Source organism: Nerophis ophidion, linkage group LG04, assembly GCF_033978795.1.
Source record: "Nerophis ophidion isolate RoL-2023_Sa linkage group LG04, RoL_Noph_v1.0, whole genome shotgun sequence".
Lineage (NCBI taxonomy): Eukaryota > Metazoa > Chordata > Actinopteri > Syngnathiformes > Syngnathidae > Nerophis > Nerophis ophidion.
The window spans coordinates 52,335,446-52,354,877 of record NC_084614.1 but is presented as its reverse complement, the minus strand read 5'-3'; the positions used below and the strand labels follow the sequence as shown (position 1 = coordinate 52,354,877).

Genomic DNA, 19,432 nt, shown 5'->3' with positions numbered 1-19,432 from the left:
GGGATTAATACTGAGAGCAAAACTGTTCAATAAACAACATTTTGTAAAGACTTAAAGTATTATTTGCTGACGACACAACTGCATTTTGTTCAGAGGAAAACAAACAGTAGATAATACAAATAATAACAGAAGAAATTAACAAATTAAAGGGATGGTCTGACAAAACCAGACTATCTTTGAATCTCAGTAAAACAAAGATAATGCTATTCGATAACAATAGAAGAGAAAGTCAAACAAGTAGGGAGTAGATATTGAAAGAGTAAAATAAATCACATTTTTTGGTGTAATAATAGATAAAATGACCTGGAAATCTCATTATAAAAAATATACAACATAACGTGGCAAGAAATATTTCAATAATGAATAAAGCAAAATGTGTTCTAGACCAAAAAACACACTTAATATTCTCTACTGCTCGCTAGTGTTATCATATCTGTGGGTATTGTGCAGAAATATGGGATATTAATTACAAAAATGCACTTCATTCACTAACTGTGTTACAAAAAAGATGAGTTGGAATAATACACTATGTTGGATATAGAGAACATACAAACCCTTTATTTTTTAATCAAAAATATAAAAATTAATTGATTGTGCTTTTGCAAACAGCTAAAATTATGCACAAAGCAAACTATAACCTGCTGGCCAAGAATGTACAACAATTCTTCTCAGCAAAAGAGAAAAAATATAACCTCAGAGAACAATATAATTTAAAACATCTATATGCAAGACCTTTAGCATATCAGTATGTGGAATTAAATTATGGAATGGATTAAGTAAAGAAATCAAACAATGTACTAACATAATCCAGTTTAATCACCTGTTCAAACTAAAAGTGTTTACCAAGTACAAAGAAGAAGAATTATGATAAACGTCATGAATTTACTGAAAATTAAACGTTATCCATCTCATCAAGCGAATAATAACTGATTTAACTACGTATGAGAAGAACTTAGAGGGCAGCATGGTGGGAGAGGGATTAGTGCGTCTGCCTCACAATACGAAGGTCCTGAGTAGTCCTGGGTTCAATCCCGGGCTCGGGATCTTTTTTGATTGATTAATTGTTTGATTGAAATAGATTGCACAGTACAGTACATATTCCGTACAATTGACCACTAAATGGTAACACCCGAATAAGTTTTTCAACTTGTTTAAGTCGGGGTCCACGTAAATTAATTCATGGTACAAATATATACTATCAGCATAATACAGTCATCACACAAGTTAATCATCATAGTATATACATTGAATTATTTACATTATTTACAATCTGGGGGGTGGGATGAGGAGCTTTGGTTGATATCAGTACTTCAGTCATCAACAATTGCATCAACAGAGAAATGGACATTGAAACAGTGTAGGTCTTACTTAGTAGGATATGTACAGCGAGCAGAGAACATAGTCAGTTCAGATAGCATAAGAACAAGTATCCATCCATCCATTTTCTACCGCTTATTCCCTTTCGGGGTCGCGGGGGGCGCTGGCGCCTATCTCAGCTACAATCGGGCGGAAGGCGGGGTACACCCTGGACAAGTCGCCACCTCATCGCAGGGCCAACACAGATAGACAGACAACATTCACACTCACATTCACACACTAGGGCCAATTTAGTGTTGCCAATCAACTTATCCCCAGGTGCATGTCTTTGGAAGTGGGAGGAAGCCGGAGTACCCGCAGGGAACCCACGCATTCACGGTTAGGACATGCAAACTCCACACAGAAAGATCCCGAGCCTGGATTTGAACCCAGGACTGCAGGACCTTCGTATTGTGAGGCAGACGCTCTAACCCCTCTGCCACCGTGAAGCATATACAAGTATATACATTAGAAATACATTTGATTATTTACAATCCGGGGATATGGGATGTGAAGGGGGGAGGGTGTTAGTAAAGGGTTGAAGTTGCCTGGAGGTGTTGTTTTAGAGCGGTTTTGAAGGAGGATAGAGATGCACTTACTTTTACACCTGTGGGGAGTGCATTCCACATTGATGTGGCATAGAAAGAGAATGAGTTGAGACCTTTGTTAGATTGGAATCTGGGTTTAACGTGGTTTGTGGAGCTCTCCCTGGTGTTGTGGTTATGGCGATCATTTACGTTAAGGAAGTAGTTTGACATATACTTCAGTATCAGGGAGGTGTGTGGAGTTTGCATGTCCTCCCCGTGACTGCGTGGGTTCCCTCCGAGTTCTCCGGCTTCCTCCCACCTCCAAAGACATGCACCTGGGGATAGGTTGATTGGCGACACTAAATTGGCCCTAGTGTGTGAATGTGAGTGTGAATGTTGTCTGTCTATCTGTGTTGGCCCTGTGATGAGGTGGCGACTTGTCCAGGGTGTACTCCGCCTTCCGCCCGATATTTGCTGAGATAGGCACCAGCGCCCCCCGCAACCCCCAAGGGAATAAGCGGTAGAAATGGATGGATGGATGGAGAAGAACTTATGTATTTAGAACACATTGATGTAAATTGAGTACACATTGAGAACAGGAAGTATGTGTTTGTAATTGCTATGAAGAGAAAAAGGGGGAGTATTATATAAGCATAGCTTCTTCCTATTCCTTTTTGGACATGTAAAAAAGTATGTAAAATATGTGATGTATCATATTGATACTGTATATATGTTCGAAATACATTTCATGGAACCAACCAACCAACCAATTATGATTTGCTTGTTGTATATGACAAGGTACAACATGTGGTTACATTTTCACAATTCAACATCGCCAAAAAGCAGTAGGAAGAAGCTAAGTTTATTCTCTCTGTCTTTTACTGACAATCTTATTAACACTTCCTGTGTTAAAGAATTCATATCAAAACTTACTAAATCCTACTAACAAATCTTAAAAAGCAAATGACCCTATGACTGACTAAAATTCACATTCAGTGATGAAACTAGGACCTTTGTAGGTCAAACATTGTGGTCCTCCATCAAAGAGCTATGACACCTTCACACACAAACACATGCACACTCATTTTGCAAACATGTCACCTGGACATTAGTAATCAAATCTCCTCTGGACTCTTTTGCACAGGCTTTGCATAAAAACCTTTCTGTAGTCCTCATGTCCTGTTGTCAGCACACAAATGTAAAATATGTGCCCGTGTGGTGAAAATAGCCATAGGAAACACTATTGTTGTGTTTTCCTAAATAAATATGTGTTAAGTTGACTTTGTGTACATAACTATATGTTTGTATGCACTGCAGAAACTACACGCTGACACTGCTCAAGCCACTGTGGCAGCTCTTTACGTCAATGGAAAACAACTTAAACCAGGCCTCGACCAGCATGACTGTGCTGCTGCCTCTTCACAGAGCTCTTACTGAACTCTTCTTCATTGCTGAGGACCGCGCCATTGTGAGTCAATTACAACACACAGGCCAAAAATTTGCTCACGGCCGCTATTTTATAGAATTAGCTCTAGCGCTGTATGACACGTAGTCATACAATATGCAGTTAGGTGTGTTTGTGGTTGACATGTCAACATGGATGTGCACACAGGGGCAAGATTGTCATTCAGAGTCCAAATATTTGATTTGTCAAATATATTACTGCATCAACGAGGAGAGAAAGCCTAGTGGGTTACATTATGGTCATCTACAACCATGCATTTCTAAGCAAATTCAGTACTTGAACCTATAACCTATGGCAAATACAAAATATGAGAATGGAAACGAAAGATCAAAATATATGATGCTAGATGTGTGTGAGACATGGGAAATAACTGCAAAGGTAAAATAAGATAGATGCCTTCCACCATAATTGCCTCAGGAGAATAATGGAAATTTCCTGGAAAGACCAGACCACAAATGAAGAAGTACGCAAGAGATCTAAACAGAAACTACTGACACAAACCATAACTAAACTGGTATGGTTTGGACATGTAAAGAGAATGTCCGATGAAAGAATACCCAAAATAGCATGAGAATGAAAACTCTCAGGTCAGGAGGCAAATGAAAATGGGGCAGACCATTAACAACATAGAAAAGAACAAAACATGAAAACTTGACATGCAGAAATGCCACCTGGGAACAAGTTAAATCACTAGCCCAAGACAGAACGCAGTGGTAAAAATGTGTGGTTCGATACCCTCTAGAGGACCTAAGGTCTAAAAGATATCATTAGCCTAAAAAGTGTCAAGATAGAACATGTTAGGATAGAAAATGTTAGAATGAAAATGGTGGGGTACAAAAAGTTAGGGTAGCAAATGTTGGAGAACAAAATGTTAGAGTACAACAGTTATGGAAGAAAATGTTGGTGTAGAACAGCGTTTCTCAAAGCGTGGGGCGGGCCCCACTGGTGGGTAATAGAGACATGACAGGTGGGGCGCGAGGAACGAGAGGAAATTTCACTTTAATTTTTTTTTTTTTTTATTATATTCTTAGATTTTTTTTTTTAACCATGCTTTCATTTTCTATACACACTGTAAATCACTTTGTGATTCTGTCTGTGAAATCCGCTATATAAATAAATGTAAATTACTTATTTTTCCTCTAGGCCTTAAATTTCTATGTAGGAGCGAAAGTTTGACAGACATAGCAACAGTAACTAATGGGGGCGGGGCTTAGCGGAACAATCTTTCACGCGGATGGGTAGCAGGCTAATGAGTGGACCACAATTACACAAAATGGATAAATTTGTGACTCGCACCTTAAAGTTCGTCAAGCCAGAGCCAGCGCCTGCAGAGAAACCCCATACTCTCTGAGCACTCCCCACAGGACTTCCTGAGGGACACGGTTGAATGCCTTCTCCACGTCCTCAAAGCACATGTAGACTGGTTGGGCAAACTCCCATGCACCCTCAAGAACCCTGCCGAGAGTATAGAGCTGGTCCACAGTTCCACGACCAGGACGAAAACCACACTGTTCCTCCTGAATCCGAGGTTCGACTATCCGGCGTAGCCTCTTCTCCAGTACACCTGAATAAACTTTACCGGGAAGACTGAGGAGGGTGATCCCACGATAGTTGGAACACACCCTCCGGTCCCCCTTCTCAAAGAGAGGGACCACCACCCTGCTTTGCCAATCCAAAGGTACCGCCCCCGATGTCCACGCGATTCTGCAGAGTCTTGTCCACCAAGACCGCCCCACAGAATCCAGAGCCTTAAGGAACTCCGGGCGGTTCTCTCCTCCTTGCCACCGAGGAGCTTTTTAACTACCTCGGCAACCTCAGCCCCAGAAATAGGAGAGCCCACCACAGATTCCCCAGGCACTGCTTCCTCATAGGAAGACGTGTTGATGGGATTGAGGAAGTCTTTGAAGTATTCCTTCCATCTATCCACATCATCTGTAGTTGAGGTCAGCAGAACACCATCCGCACCATACACTGTGTTGACAGTATACTGCTTCCCCTTACTGAGGCGGCGGATGGTGGTCCAGAATCGCTTCGAAGCCGTCCAGAAGTCGTTTTCCATGGCTTCCCCGAACTCCTCCCATGTCCGAGTTTTTGCCCCCGCGACCGCTGAAGCTGCACACCGCTTGGCCTGTCAGTACCTGTCCACTGCCTCCGGAGTCCTATGAGCCAAAAGAACGCGATAGGACTACTTCTCCAGCTTGACGGCATCCCTTACCACTGGTGTCCACCAACAGGTTATAGAATTACCGCCACGACAGGCACCAACTACCTTGCGGCCACAGCTCCAGTCAGCCGCCTCGACAATAGAGGTGCGGAACATGGTCCAATCGGATTCAATGTCCAGCACCTCCCTCATTCTTCCGGAGGTGGGAATTGAAACTTTCTGTGACAGGAGACTCTGCCAGACGTTTCCAGCAAACCCTTACAATGCGTTTGGGCATGCCAGGTCCGTCTGGCATCCTCCCCCACCATCGCAGCCAACTCACCAAAAGTGGTGATCGGTAGAAAGCTTCGCCCCTCTCTTCACCCGAGTGTCCAAAACATGAGGCCACAAATCCGATGACACAACTACAAAGTCAATCATGGAACTGCGGCCTAGGGTGTCCTGGTGCCAAGTACACATATGGACACCCTTATGTTTGAACATGGTGTTTGTTATGGACAAACTGTGACGAGCACAAAAGTCCAATAACAAAACACCACTCGGGTTCAGATCCGGGCGGCCAATCTTCCCAATCACGCCTCTCCAGGTTTCACTGTCGTTGCCAACATGAGCGTTGAAGTCCCCCAGCAGAACAAGGGAATCACCCGAGGGTGGGTACTCTGAACTGTTGTTTGGTGAGTAAGCACAAACAACAGTCAGGACCCATTCCCCCACCCGAAGGCGGAGGGAGGCGCATTATGTTTACTCAGCCCAAAAGGGACTATTTACTTTATTTGCATGATAAGAAAATGTATATATAGAATGCTTAGAGTAATTATATAAAGCTCACTTTATTTGTAATTATTACATTTGTCAAAATAATTTGAAGACGTAACTGTTTTAATTGCATATATGGCGGAAGGATCTGTGTGGTAAGGTGGTTTTTGGAAGCATGGTGTTATGGGTAATGGCAGTCAGGTGCGGTGGAATCGAGCCACACAGTTTTTTGACCTCACTCATACTTTTTCTCACTCTTACTTTTTCTAACTCTTACTGTAACAAACTGTCTTTATTTTGTCATTCATTTGTTCCCACATCGTGACTGTTTTAGGTTTTTGAATTATTAAGTTAAGGTGCGGCGTCTTCAGTAATGCGGACGTTGTACCAATCCGTTGTGGTGAAGAAGGAGCTGAGCCGGAAGGCAAAGCTCTCAATTTACCGGTCGATCTACGTTCCCATCCTCACCTATGGTCATGAGCTTTGGGTCATGACCGAAAGGATAAGATCACGGGTACAAGCGGCCGAAATGAGTTTCCTCCGCCGTGTGGCGGGGCTCTCCCTTAGAGATAGGGTGAGAAGCTCTGCCATCCGGGAGGAACTCAAAATAAAGCCGCTGCTCCTTCACATCGAGAGGAGCCAGATGAGGTGGTTCGGGCATCTGGTCAGGATGCCACCCGAACGCCTCCCTAGGGAGGTGTTTAGGGCACGTCCAACCGGTAGGAGGCCACCGGGAAGACCCAGGACACGTTGGGAAGACTATGTCTCCCGGCTGGCCTGGGAACGCCTCGGGATCCCCCGGGAAGAGCTAGACGAAGTGGCTGGGGAGAGGGAAGTCTGGGTTTCCCTGCTTAGGCTGTTGCCCCCGCGACCCGACCTCGGATAAGCGGAAGATGATGGATGGATGGATGGAATTATTAAGTTGACAAGTAAACCATACAAACGAAAAAGAACGTCTGGAGTTTTGTTTGTTGTTGCCGCAACAAGTGGAGCAGGAGAAAGTAGAGGAGTGTCAAGCTAAGGCTACATTCAGAATCTACATTTTAGTCAAAAAACTTGCTCTTTGTGGATTAAACGGAACGTGGAACTGCCTGACTGGAAAGCATCAAGAGGAACAAGCCTGCAAGAGGAGGCGACAGGAACGTGAGTGCACGCTGCTTGAAAGTGAACGAGAGAGAGAGAAGCTCGTCCCGGTGCGACACTGCGGCACATCTGCATTTTTATTGACTCGTTGTGGAAATATTGGCTTGTTATGGATGCACAAGATCGGAAAACAGTGGAAAAAGGACAGTAAAAATGACCAAGAAGGCTGTAGAAATGCACAAGATGAGAAAGATGCAGGCACAAGGAGCTTACTGCCTCAATTGACTCGCTTGATGACGCAGATTGAGCACTTAATAGAGGAGGATGCTAATGTGGACGCTGTAAAAAATCAGCTTCGTGTGGACTTTAGTGGCTTGCAGCAGGAATTCTTGGATGTTAATTCTGATGTTCAGAAATTCATGTCTGAGGAGGAGTTTGTGGAAGATCAAAACAATTGGTTTGATCCAAAAAATAAAATGGAGGACTTTTTCTGGATGAAAGATGTTTTTAAGCATGTTGAGCAGGGGTGCCCACACTTTTTCTGCAGGCGAGCTACTTTTCAATTGACCAACTCGAGGAGATCTACCTCATTTATATATATAATTTATATTTATTTATTTATGAAAGAGACATTTTTGTAAACAAGTTAAATGTGTTTAATGATAATACAAGCATGTGTAACACATATAGATGTCTTTCTTTCACAAAGACAAGAATATAAGTTGGTGTATTACCTGATTCTGATGACTTGCATTGATTGGAATCAGACAGTAATGATGATAACGCCCACATTTTCAAATGGAGGAGAAAAAAAGTTGTCCTTTCTGTACAATACCACATGAAAGTGGTTGGTTTTTGGCATCTAATTCATTCAGCTTCCATACACTTTACAAGAAAAACATTGGTGGCAAATTCTGTAGCTTGCTTGATTGACATTCATGGCACCCGAGGGTCTTGTGAGATGACGCTGGCTGCTGCCAGTTCATTATTATGAAAAAATGACAGAGAGGAAGGCGAGAAACTCTTTTTATTTCAACAGACTTTCGCGCCGTCCCTTCCGTCAAAACTCTAAAGGCCGACTGCACATTTCCTATCTTCACAATAAAAGCCCTGCTTCATGCTGCCTGCGCTAACAAAATAAGAGTCTCGGAAAGCTGGCATGCACAAGTGATGTGCACGCAAGCTTTCTGAGGGATCGCTTGTGCACGCCAGTTTTCCGAGACTCTGTATTTAGTTAGCGCAGGCAGCATGAAGCAGGGCTTTTATTGTGAAGATAGGAAATGTGCAGTCGGCCTTTAGAGTTTTGACGGAAGGTACGGCGCGAGAGTCTGTTGAAATAAAAAGTGTTTCTCGCCTTCCTCTCGGTCATATTTTCATAATAATGATCTTGCAGCAGCCAGCGTCATCTCACAAGACCCTCCGGTACCGTGAATGTCATTTAAGTGACGTCTTGGTGAAGATTGATGATCACTAAATTTTAGGTCTATTTTTTTTAAAAGCCTGGCTGGAGATCGACTGACACACCCCCCGCGGTCGACTGGTAGCTCGCGATCGACGTAATGGGCACACCTGATGTTGAGCAAGCGGAAGAATGCAATAAACAAGTGTCACCTGCAGATAGGCGGTCTACATCAACAAACCCAACCGCTAGAAGTCAAAGTAAAGCTGCATTACGAAGCGGAAGTTAATGTTCTTCATCTTCTTCTGTCAGATTAAAGGCGGAAATGAAGCGTGCATCATTGAGAGCAAAGGCGCCAGCTTTACAAGAAAAGTTGGCCATAGAACAGGAAGAAGCTGCAATTAAAGCGCGAAAGGAAATGCATGCAATGCAAACAGCACTTGCTGAATGTGACGCTAAAATGAAAGTTTTACAAAACTATGAAAACACACAAGAAGAAGACAGTATCAATACAGCTGATGAGAAGGATGTTAGAAGACTTACCATTCCGAACACACAAGTACCACCACCCACCTTACCAATACGTAGCATTAAACATAATGCTTCCCCCACATCTATTCAAATGACTACATTTGTACCAAAGACTGAAATTAAAGAACAACAGGCACTAACACTTGATGGGCTTTGCCAAGCAGTATCTCAGCAAGCCAACGTCACAGAGTATCTCATGAAGAGTCACAAGGCATCTCTACTTCCAGATATTTCCATTACAATATTCAAGTGTGACCCCCTGGAATACAAATCTTTTATTGGGGCCATAGAACATGGAATTGAAAGCCGCACTAGTGACAACCAGAATCGTCTTCAATTTTTACTACAATATACAAGTGGACAACCACATGAGTTGGTTAAGAGCTGCATCCATATGGAATCTTCAGCAGGCTACACTAAAGCAAAACAAATGTTGAAGGAGTTTTTCGGTGATGACTTTAAGATAGCCGAAGCCTACATAACAGAAGCCATGGAGTGGCCAACAATCAAGCCAGAAGACGGTGTTGCCCTTCAGTCCTTCGCATTATTCCTCACGGGCTGCTCTAACACAATGACAGACATTACCTACATGGAGGACATGGACAACACAGCTAATATAAAGGCACTGGTAAACAAACTTCCATATACACTCAGAGAACCTTGGAGGAAGTTTGCATGTGACTCGCAAGAAAGAACAAAGACAACAGTTTAAGGATTTTGTGGACTTTGTAAACCGGCAAGTCAAGTATATTTTGAACCCGCTTTATGGGAACATAAAAGAAACCACCATGAACACGAAAGATTCTGTGAGACAGAAAATAAAACCACAGTATGTAGAAACCCTCAAACCAAAAAAGGCGTTTACAACAGTTGTTGTGCCCCCCAAGACCGAAAATGAAAACCATATCATAAAAAAAACATGAACAGTGTTGGTGGACGTTAGTGGAAAACCTTGTGTTTATTGTAATGGAAAGCAACACAGCCTTACAGTTTGCAATAAATTCAAGAGCAAGCTACAAAAAGACAAGATTGACTTCTTGAAAAGCAAAGGTGTATGTTTTGCGTGTTTAAAGCATGGACATATGATTAGTAGCTGCAAACAAAAACTTCAATGTCAGGAATGCTCGAGACTGCATCCCACATTATTACACATTGGTCATAAAGACTCCAGAGAAGAAACCGCAAAGGACAATTGTGAACAGCAATCAATATCAAGTGCCATTGTACAAACAACTGAAACCTGTGGTGTCACTGGGACCGGTAGAGAAGATTGTGTTCTTTCGATTCTCCCAGTGTACATCAAGGCACAAAAAGGATCCAAGACAGTGATCACGTATGCCTTTCTGGACCCAGGTGGTTCAGCTACTTTTGCCACAGAGTCACTGATAAACCAACTGAATGTGAGTGGACGCGATGTAAGCCTCTCATTGCGAACAATGGGAAATGACACTGTCGTGAACACAAGTATTGTGAATGGTTTGGAAATTAGCAGCTTGGACGGAAAAGAGTTTGTGGAACTAAATAAAGGAAGTGTATTCACAGAAGGACATTCCTGTCTCTAAGGACAATATTCCTCGACAAGAGGATATTTATAGGTGGCCACACCTAAAGGAGGTGAGAATACCTAAAACTCAAGCCAAGATTGGATTACTCATCGGAGTAAACGTTCCCAAAGCGAGGGAGCCACTGCAAGTGGTTAAACGTGTGGATAATGGACCATACGCTGTGAGAACGATGCTAGGCTGAACAGTAAATGGACCACTCGGAGGTTGAAGTGACAAAACTGCAATTGACAAATTGACAGGAATTACTGCAAACAGAATCTCAGTGGTGAAGCTTGAGGAGCTTTGGCAGCTGCAGTTCAAGCACGACTTTCCTGATGCTGGACAAAATAAAAACATTGAGATGTCCAAGGACGACCATCAGTTTATCAGTATGTTGTCTCAATCTGCAGTACTTAAAAATGGCCACTACGATATATGTCTTCCAGTGAGGAAGAAGCCTTTGTCTATGCCAAATAACAGGGCAATTGCGGCGCAACGTGCACTGAACCTACGGAAGAGATTTTCGAGAGACGTCAAGTTTTACCAAGAGTACGTGGCGTTCATGGATGACCTTTTAAGAAAGGTTACGCAGTAAAGCTCGAAGGTGAAGAGCGCAAACCTGCTGAGGGGCGAACATGGTATCTGCCTCACCATGGACTAAGACATCCAACCAAACAGAAGTTGCGTGTTGTTTTCAACTGCGGCGCAAGCTGTCAAGGTACTTCATTAAACCAACAACTTCTGCAGGGACCTGACCTCACCAGCTCACTATTAGGAGTTATTATAAGATTTTGCCAGGAGTCTGTGGCGGTTATGGCGGACGACGAAGCTATGTTCCATCAGGTCGGAGTAAGCGATGAAGACACTGATCTCTTCAGGTTTCTCTTGTGGCCTGATGGAAACTACAAGCTGGATCTTGTTGAACACAAGATGTTAGTTCACATTTTTGGCGCAACATCATCACCAAGTGTTGCAACCTTTGCACTTCAAAAATGTGCAACAAACTTTGTGGATGAGTTTGGACAGGATACAGCAAGGACTGTCAACAATAATTTTTATGTGGATGACTGTCTTGGGTCAGTTGCTGATGAAGATACAGCCATTACCCTCTGTGCTGAATTGAGGAAAATGTTGGCAAAAGGAGGATTTTGGCTGACAAAATGGTCAAGCAACAGCAGAAAGTTGCTTAACTCAATCCCAGAAAAGGAAAAAGCACAGGGCTTTCAAGATCGGGACTTGGACGAGGATTACCTGCCAATGGAGAGAACATTAGGCATCCAGTGGTGTGCCGAATCAGACCAATTCAAGTTCAAGATCAACCTCAAAGATGGACCGTACACAAGGAGAGGATTGCTTTCCATAGTAAGTTCAATTTTTGATCCTTTGGGCTTTCTGTCTCCAGTAATATTGCCTGCGAAAGAATTCTGCAAGATCTATTTCGGCAAAAATATAGTTGGGATCAAGACCTGTCCGACACAGTGATTGAGAGATGGAAAAGGTGGATCTCAAGTCTGTCACAGCTTGAAAATTTTGGAGTTGACAGATGTGTCAAGTTGAAGCGGTTTGGTGTGCCAGCCTTGCTTCATCATTTTGCTGAAGCAAGTGAAGACCCCTATGGAACCACAAGCTACTTGCTGATGCGCTTTTCAACAGGTGAAGCTCAATCCACATTAATCATGGCAAAGACAAGGGTGGCGCCCCTAAAATCTCTGATTATTCCTCGAATGGAATTGACTGCAGCCACAGTTGCTACAAAGATGGATAAGCTTCTGAGACAAGAGCTTGAGCTGGAGATCCAGGAGTCTATCTTTTGGACAGATAGCACGGCAGTGCTCAAGTACTTGACCAGTGAGTGTATCCGATTCAAGACGTTTGTTGCAAACAGGGTTGCAGCAATCCTGGAGCACTCTACAACATCTCAGTGGAGATATGTTAACCCCACTCTGAATCCCGCTGATCACGTCTCAAGAGGACAGACCGTGGAAGCATTTTTGAAAAATGAGAGCTGGCTCTCAGGACCAAGTTTCTTGCTCAGCTCACAAGACCAGTGGCCTAAAAATCCAGATCCTGGAATGCTGGATATGGACAACCTAGAGGTCAAAAGAGTGACTCATGCATACGTCATTCAGACAGGAGAAGCCAAAGATTTTGTGGATCAGTGGATAAACCATTATTCTTCTTGGACAGCATTGAAGCGTGCTGTAGCCTGATTTCCAAAACTCAAAGATCTTCTGAAAGAGCTAAAGGAAAAGAGAAAATAACTGAAAACATCAGGAGAAGAAAGTAAGATGCTTGAATTCAAGAAAGATGTTGAAGGACAGTGTCTGACTTGTGATTGCATGACTAGAGCAGAAAGAGAAATTGTTAAGTTCTGCCAAAGACAAAGTTTCAAGGAAGATTGGGGGATGCTGGAGAAAATCAAAGAGTAAAGAAAAGTAGTTCCCTTTTCAAGTTAAATCCAATTCTTCAAGACGGAGTTATGAGAGTTGACGGAAGGTTGAGCCGTGCAGTAATGCCTAACAACTCCAAGCAGGAAGCTATATTGCCTAAGGATTCACACATCACAAGGCTTGTGTTGAGACATATTCATGACCTAACAGCTCACGCCGGTAGGATTCACATGATGGCAAATCTACGTCAAAAATGTTGGATACCTGGAGCCATTGGAGCCATCAGAAGGTTTCTGTCCAGGTGTGTCATTTGTAAAAGACTCCACGGAGCTGCTGTAAAGCAACTCGTTGCAGATCTACAAACATGCAGGGTCCTACCTACTTTGGTCCGTTCCATGTGAAGAGGGGAAGAGGACATGTAAAGAGGTATGGCATCATCTTCACGTGTCTTGCATTAAGAGCCGTACATCTGGAAGTCGCATCCTCACTCAACACTGATGCATGTCTTAACGCAATCAGAAGATTTCTCGCCAGAAGAGGACAAGTCAAAGAGATGTATTCCGATAACGGAACCAACTTTCGGTCAGCTGACAGCGAAATGAGGAAATTAATCAAAGAATGGAACACCAAGAAGATTTACAAACATTTGCTACAAAGAGGTGTCCAGTGGCATTTCAATCCACAAGCAGGATCTCACCATGGAGGAAGCAGTTGTTATCGTAAAGGAACAGGTTTTGGATGAAGAGGGTCTTTGTACCTTGTTTTGTGAAGCTGAAGCAGTTATAAATGACAGACCCATCACAAAGACATCTTTAGACCTCAACGACTTGGAGGGTCTCACAGCCAACCATCCGTTATTGCTGAAGGTCAAACCTGAGCTACCTCCAGGAGTGTTTCATCTGTGCGACCAATACTCCAGTCGCAGATGGAGACAAGTACAATACCTTGCGGATGTCTTCTGGAAACGCTGGTGTAAGGAATACCTAGCGCAGCTTCAAGAACGACAACGATGGTCTTCACTTAGAAGAAACTTTCGTGTTGTAGACATGGTGCTGATCGTGGACGATACTTCACTCAGAAATTCCTGGCCACTTGGACGAATTCTTGAGACTTTGCCTGGTGGAGACGGACTTGTTCGTCAAGTTAAAGTGAAAACTAAGACTAATGAGCTTCATCGCCCTATTACAAAGCTGAGTCTTCTTCAGGAAGCAGAAGATAATTAAAATATGGCGACGAAGCAAAGACCTCGAGTTGAATGGAGCTAAGGACTACAAGCTTCTTTGAGAAGTATTAAGGCTATTTAGGCACCTTGAATTTGAGTTAACACGTTTGAGTAATTGTTTCAAGGACATTGATAACAATTATATGCTGTTGAAGTTAATGTACATTTTATGGAAAGCGCATTATGTTTACTCAGCCCAAAAGGGACTATTTACTTTATTTGCATGATAAGAAAATGTATATATAGAATGCTTAGAGTAATTATATAAAGCTCACTTTATTTGTAATTATTACATTTGTCAAAATAATTTGAAGACGTAACTGTTTTAATTGCATATATGGCGGAACGATCTGTGTGGTAAGGTGGTTTGTGGAAGCAAGGTGTTATGGGTAATGGCAGCCAGTTGCGGTGGAATCAAGCCACACAGTTTTTTGACCTAACTCATACTTATTCTAACTCTTACTGTAACAAACTATCTTTATTTTGTCATTCATTTGTTCCCACATCGTGACTGTTTTACGTTTTTGAATTATTAAGTTGACAAGTAAACCATACAAACTAGAAAGAGCGTCTGGAGTTTTGTTTGTTGTTGCCGCAGAAAGCGGAACAGGAGAAAGTAGAGGAGCGTCAAGCTAAGGCTACATTAGGAATCTACAATAAGGTTTTTTTCTTGGAGAAGCAGCTTGTGCGCTTATCACTAACTATCATGAATATAAGACGTGTATTTCCCTATTATGAAAATTATAATCAAAAAGTGTATAAACAAAATGTTTGCTTGAACGTACAGGCTGTGCTCTCCTAGCACATACAGTTACAGTGATAGACCTATACAAGGACGTTTCTACAACAGGAAGTGACGTCACATAAAATTAAAGTGTAGTGTGCAACCCCAGTTTTTTGTTTATTATTAAAAACACTAAAACTTTTACAAATTAAAATGAAACCCACTACTACCGACCACGCAGTCTGATAGTTTATACATCAATAATGAAATGTTAACATTGCAACACATGCCGATACGTCCTTTTTAGTTTACTAAATTGCAATTTTAAATATTGCGCGAAGTATCCTGTTGAAAACGTCAGTATGATGATGCGTATGATGGCGCGTGCGCGTGACGTCTCTGGTTGTAGCGGACATTTTTTTCCAGCCCGATCACAGCTATAAGTAGTCTGCTTTAATCGCATAATTACACAGGATTCTGGACATTTGTGTTGCTGAATCTTTTGAAATTTGTTCAATTAATAATGGAGGCGTCAAATAAGAAAGATGTAGGTGGGAAGCGGTGTATTGCAGCTGCCTTTAGCAACACAAACACAGCCGGTGTTTCCTTGTTTGCATTCCCGAAGGTGAAGCTTTACTATGGAACAGAGCGGTCAAGCGAACATGGTTCCCGACCACGTGTCAACCGGCAGGTTTCAGTGAGAAAATTGTGGTAATAAGTCGGCTCTTACCGTAGACATAAGCGGAGCTTGCGTCGTTCCTCATGCACCTGTCAAAGAGGCAGTGCGTGGCTTCCCTCAGAGACACTGGCGGTCACCACACCCGTGGCCACACCCCTCTGACTTTCAGGTACGACAGTATAATCTCACTACAACACTAGTAACACAATAAGCAGATAAGGGATTTTCCAGAATTATCCTAGTAAATGTGTCTAATAACATCTGAATCGCTCCCACTGCCCTGTCTTTTTTTTTTTTTTTTCTAGTCTTTCACTCTCACTATCCTCATCCACGAATCTTTCATCCTCGCTCAAATTAATGGAGAACTTGTCGCTTTCTCGGTCAGAATCGCTTTCGCTGCTGGTGGCTATGATTGTAAACGATGTGAGGAGCTCCACAACCCGTGACGTCAAGCGCACATCGTCTGCTACTTCCGGTACAGGCAGGGCTTTTTTATTAGCGACCAAAAGTTGCGAACTTTATCGTCGATGTTCTTTACTAAATCCTTTCAGCAAAAATATAGCAATATCGCGAAATGATCAAGTATGACACATAGAATGGACCTGCTATCCCTGTTTGAATAAGAAAATCTCATTTCAGTTGGCTTTTAAACACTCAAATAAAAATTAACTGGCTCTTAAAAAGTCAAAACAATATTTAATGTTTTTTCTGCTAAGAAAGTATATTGTGTTTATTTTTTTTTATTATTAATTGTTATTATGTAAATCACTCTAAAAATGCATCCAAAAACCCCCAACAAGAGTTTATTTATGTTCCGTAACCTGTATAATAACCAAGTTGTAGCAACATTGTTATTGTGACACATTAGCCATAAGCTAGCTTCTGTGTCAACAGCTGAATCGCTTTTGAGTTTGTAATGCACATCACAATCCAATACAACACCAATCTGTACTGACATGAATAATCATATTACAGTATCTGTAATTTTTTAGCCCACCGTTCATGTTTTGTTCGTACACAGCTAGTTTGACTGTGTATGGAGTTGTATTAACAAGCATGGCGTGTTGCATATATCATGATCAATATTATAGTGACTTACTTGTTGGACATTTGTCCCTTTGGTCAAGCTGGCCGGGGATGTGGTAATAATGATAACCGTAAATATTTTGGTTACATTATCCGTGATAGGAAATGTTTATATGGTGACATTATCCTAGTTAAATCACAAGGTGTGTATTTAAAGTAGCGGCTTTCCACAACTTCTTGTCCAGTGAATTATTTTCTCTGCAGTGTGTTTGTGAAATATGATGACATGAAACACAATGACACATATTGTTCAACATTCCACAGAGAAAAAAATTTATTCACTATAACTTATTATTGCAAAGGTTGCTTCTCTTCCTGACAGTTATCTGGCTTCTTTTTCGACCTGCATGTTTAGTTCTACATTTAGGAGTACACTGCAGCAGAAAATTATTCATTTTGTTGTTCTTCATGTTTTCCAGACACAAGGCATTCTCCAGGAATATTTGCTAGCAATGACCACTGATGATCAACTCTTGAATCACACAGCATTGGTAAGTTTGTATTGATCACTGCTACAATGTATTTGCCATAAACCTGCAGCTGGGCTACACCTCATACATTGTGGCAGCATTCATTTTAGCTTTGTTATTTATTTATTAATTAATGTATTTATTTACAAACAATTTTATATGACAATAATGTTTCTTTTGTTAGTACCAGAGTTCGTTCTGCAAAAGGGTAATCCCTAGAAGCGTACAGCGTATGGACAGGGACCCACAGTAAAAATATACATCATCGTATATACTATACAAAATTCAGTAGAATATAATTCATTTCAAAATCTATCCACCCAATACAAATTTACAATGCCATACCAACCTACCGACAGGTTGACATTCATAAAGAATCCTTTAAATCTTTAAATCCACCAAATCAGTCTCGATATCCATTCATCCATCCATCCATCAATTTTCTAACGCTTGTCCCTTTCGCGGTCGCGGGGGTGTATTATTCAAATTTGAATAAAAGTTGCATCTTGAAGATTTGCGATAATATTGTTATACATACAGAGGTCAAGACCAAAATTATGCGACTAATGTGAAATCATCAGCCATGTGAGGTGTGCTAAATATACTAAGCATAACCCAGCAATAAGTTTAGCTTAAAACGCTTTTTAAAAATGTTTCAAGAATGTGATTCTTTTACAAAGCTATCAATCTCACTCCAGATCGTCGGGCCTCTACAGGCTATACTAAAGCTTGTACATTTTAGATCAGTGATACCCAACCTTTTTTGCACCACGGACCGGTTTAATGTCTGCATTTTTTTCAGGGACCGGCTTCCCAATTGTGAAAAATACAACTCACTATAAGGCCTAATTAGTGGGAGCCCTGGGTTTGTTTCTTTTGCAATAAAATGCTGATGGAAATCAGTCTTTGGCTACAATCTGTCACATTTATTTTGATATCTTCATTAATGTGCATTGTATCATGTCACAAAGTTATAACAAATGGTAACTTCCAATGAGGAGTTTAATTGTACCCGAGACCTCAAAAGGGACAAGCGGTAGAAAAGATCTATAAACAATCTTATTGGTGTGTCTAGGGCACAGGTGTCCAACTCAAGGCCCGCGGGCCAGATCTGGCCCTCCATGTCATTTTATATGGCCTACAAAAGCCTGGAAGTAATATGTGTTTTTTTGTAGTTTGACTGGAAAAAAAAAAAGTGTCCAATATTGCAACAAATATTATATTATCTAGCGTTGCTGGTCAAAATCCAAATAAATACTTAAATATCTGCTTAACTTTTGGTTTCAAAACAAGTTATCCATCAAATTGTACACTATAAAATTGACCAATAGATTTTACTGTAAAATTTAGGGAGGTGGGAAAAAAAACGACCAATGTTTTTTTTTGTTTTTTTTACAGTAAAATTCTGTCGACTGAGCTGTCAGTTTTTTTTGTCTTAAATCCAATATTATAAATATTATGGTATCACATTTTATTATTGTAAAAAACTGGTAGCTGAGTTGCCAAAATAAAATTAAACAGCAGTACTGTATTTCTATATTTACAGTAATATGGTGTAAAAAATAAATAAAACCATATATTTTACAGTAAAAGTCTGGCAACTAAGCTGCCAGGTTTTTTTTTTTGTAAAAAACAGTGGTAAAATTCACAGATCTGTTTTACACTTTACGTAAAAAGAATGTAAAATATTTAAATTCATAGGAATATTCATTAATCATTTACTGTTACAAGCGGCCCTCTATTCGCAGCCATGACTGTGGTGTGGCCCTCAATGAAAACCAGTTTGACACCCCTAGTCTGGTGGGACAGGAGAAAGTTAAGGCGGAGAAAATGCAGTCCTTTATAAATTATTGAATGTTTCTCTCCGGCCCGGTAGCGAATGCTTCACGGTCTGGTGGTTGGGGACCACTGCTTTAGATGATGATTTATCCCTCTCAATAATGGTTTACTTCTAGTGATATGTCTTTGAGAAGACGTGGTCACTGGAATGAGCTGGCAAAGTCCGGAATGTAATCCGTTTACTATGTTATACATAA

General features: G+C 41.4%; 1 protein-coding gene across 6 annotated transcripts in view; it reads left to right on the top strand.

The window, feature by feature from the left end:
* Positions 1-19,432, top strand: part of zzef1 (zinc finger, ZZ-type with EF hand domain 1) — a 112,534-nt gene that overhangs the window by 50,256 nt on the left and 42,846 nt on the right. For all 6 annotated transcript variants that reach the window (XM_061898276.1, XM_061898277.1, XM_061898275.1 and 3 more), the window contains exons 52-53: positions 3,201-3,351; positions 17,346-17,417. In XM_061898276.1, coding sequence (XP_061754260.1) covers positions 3,201-3,351; positions 17,346-17,417 — 223 coding nt within the window. The remainder of the gene's footprint in view (positions 1-3,200; positions 3,352-17,345; positions 17,418-19,432) is intronic.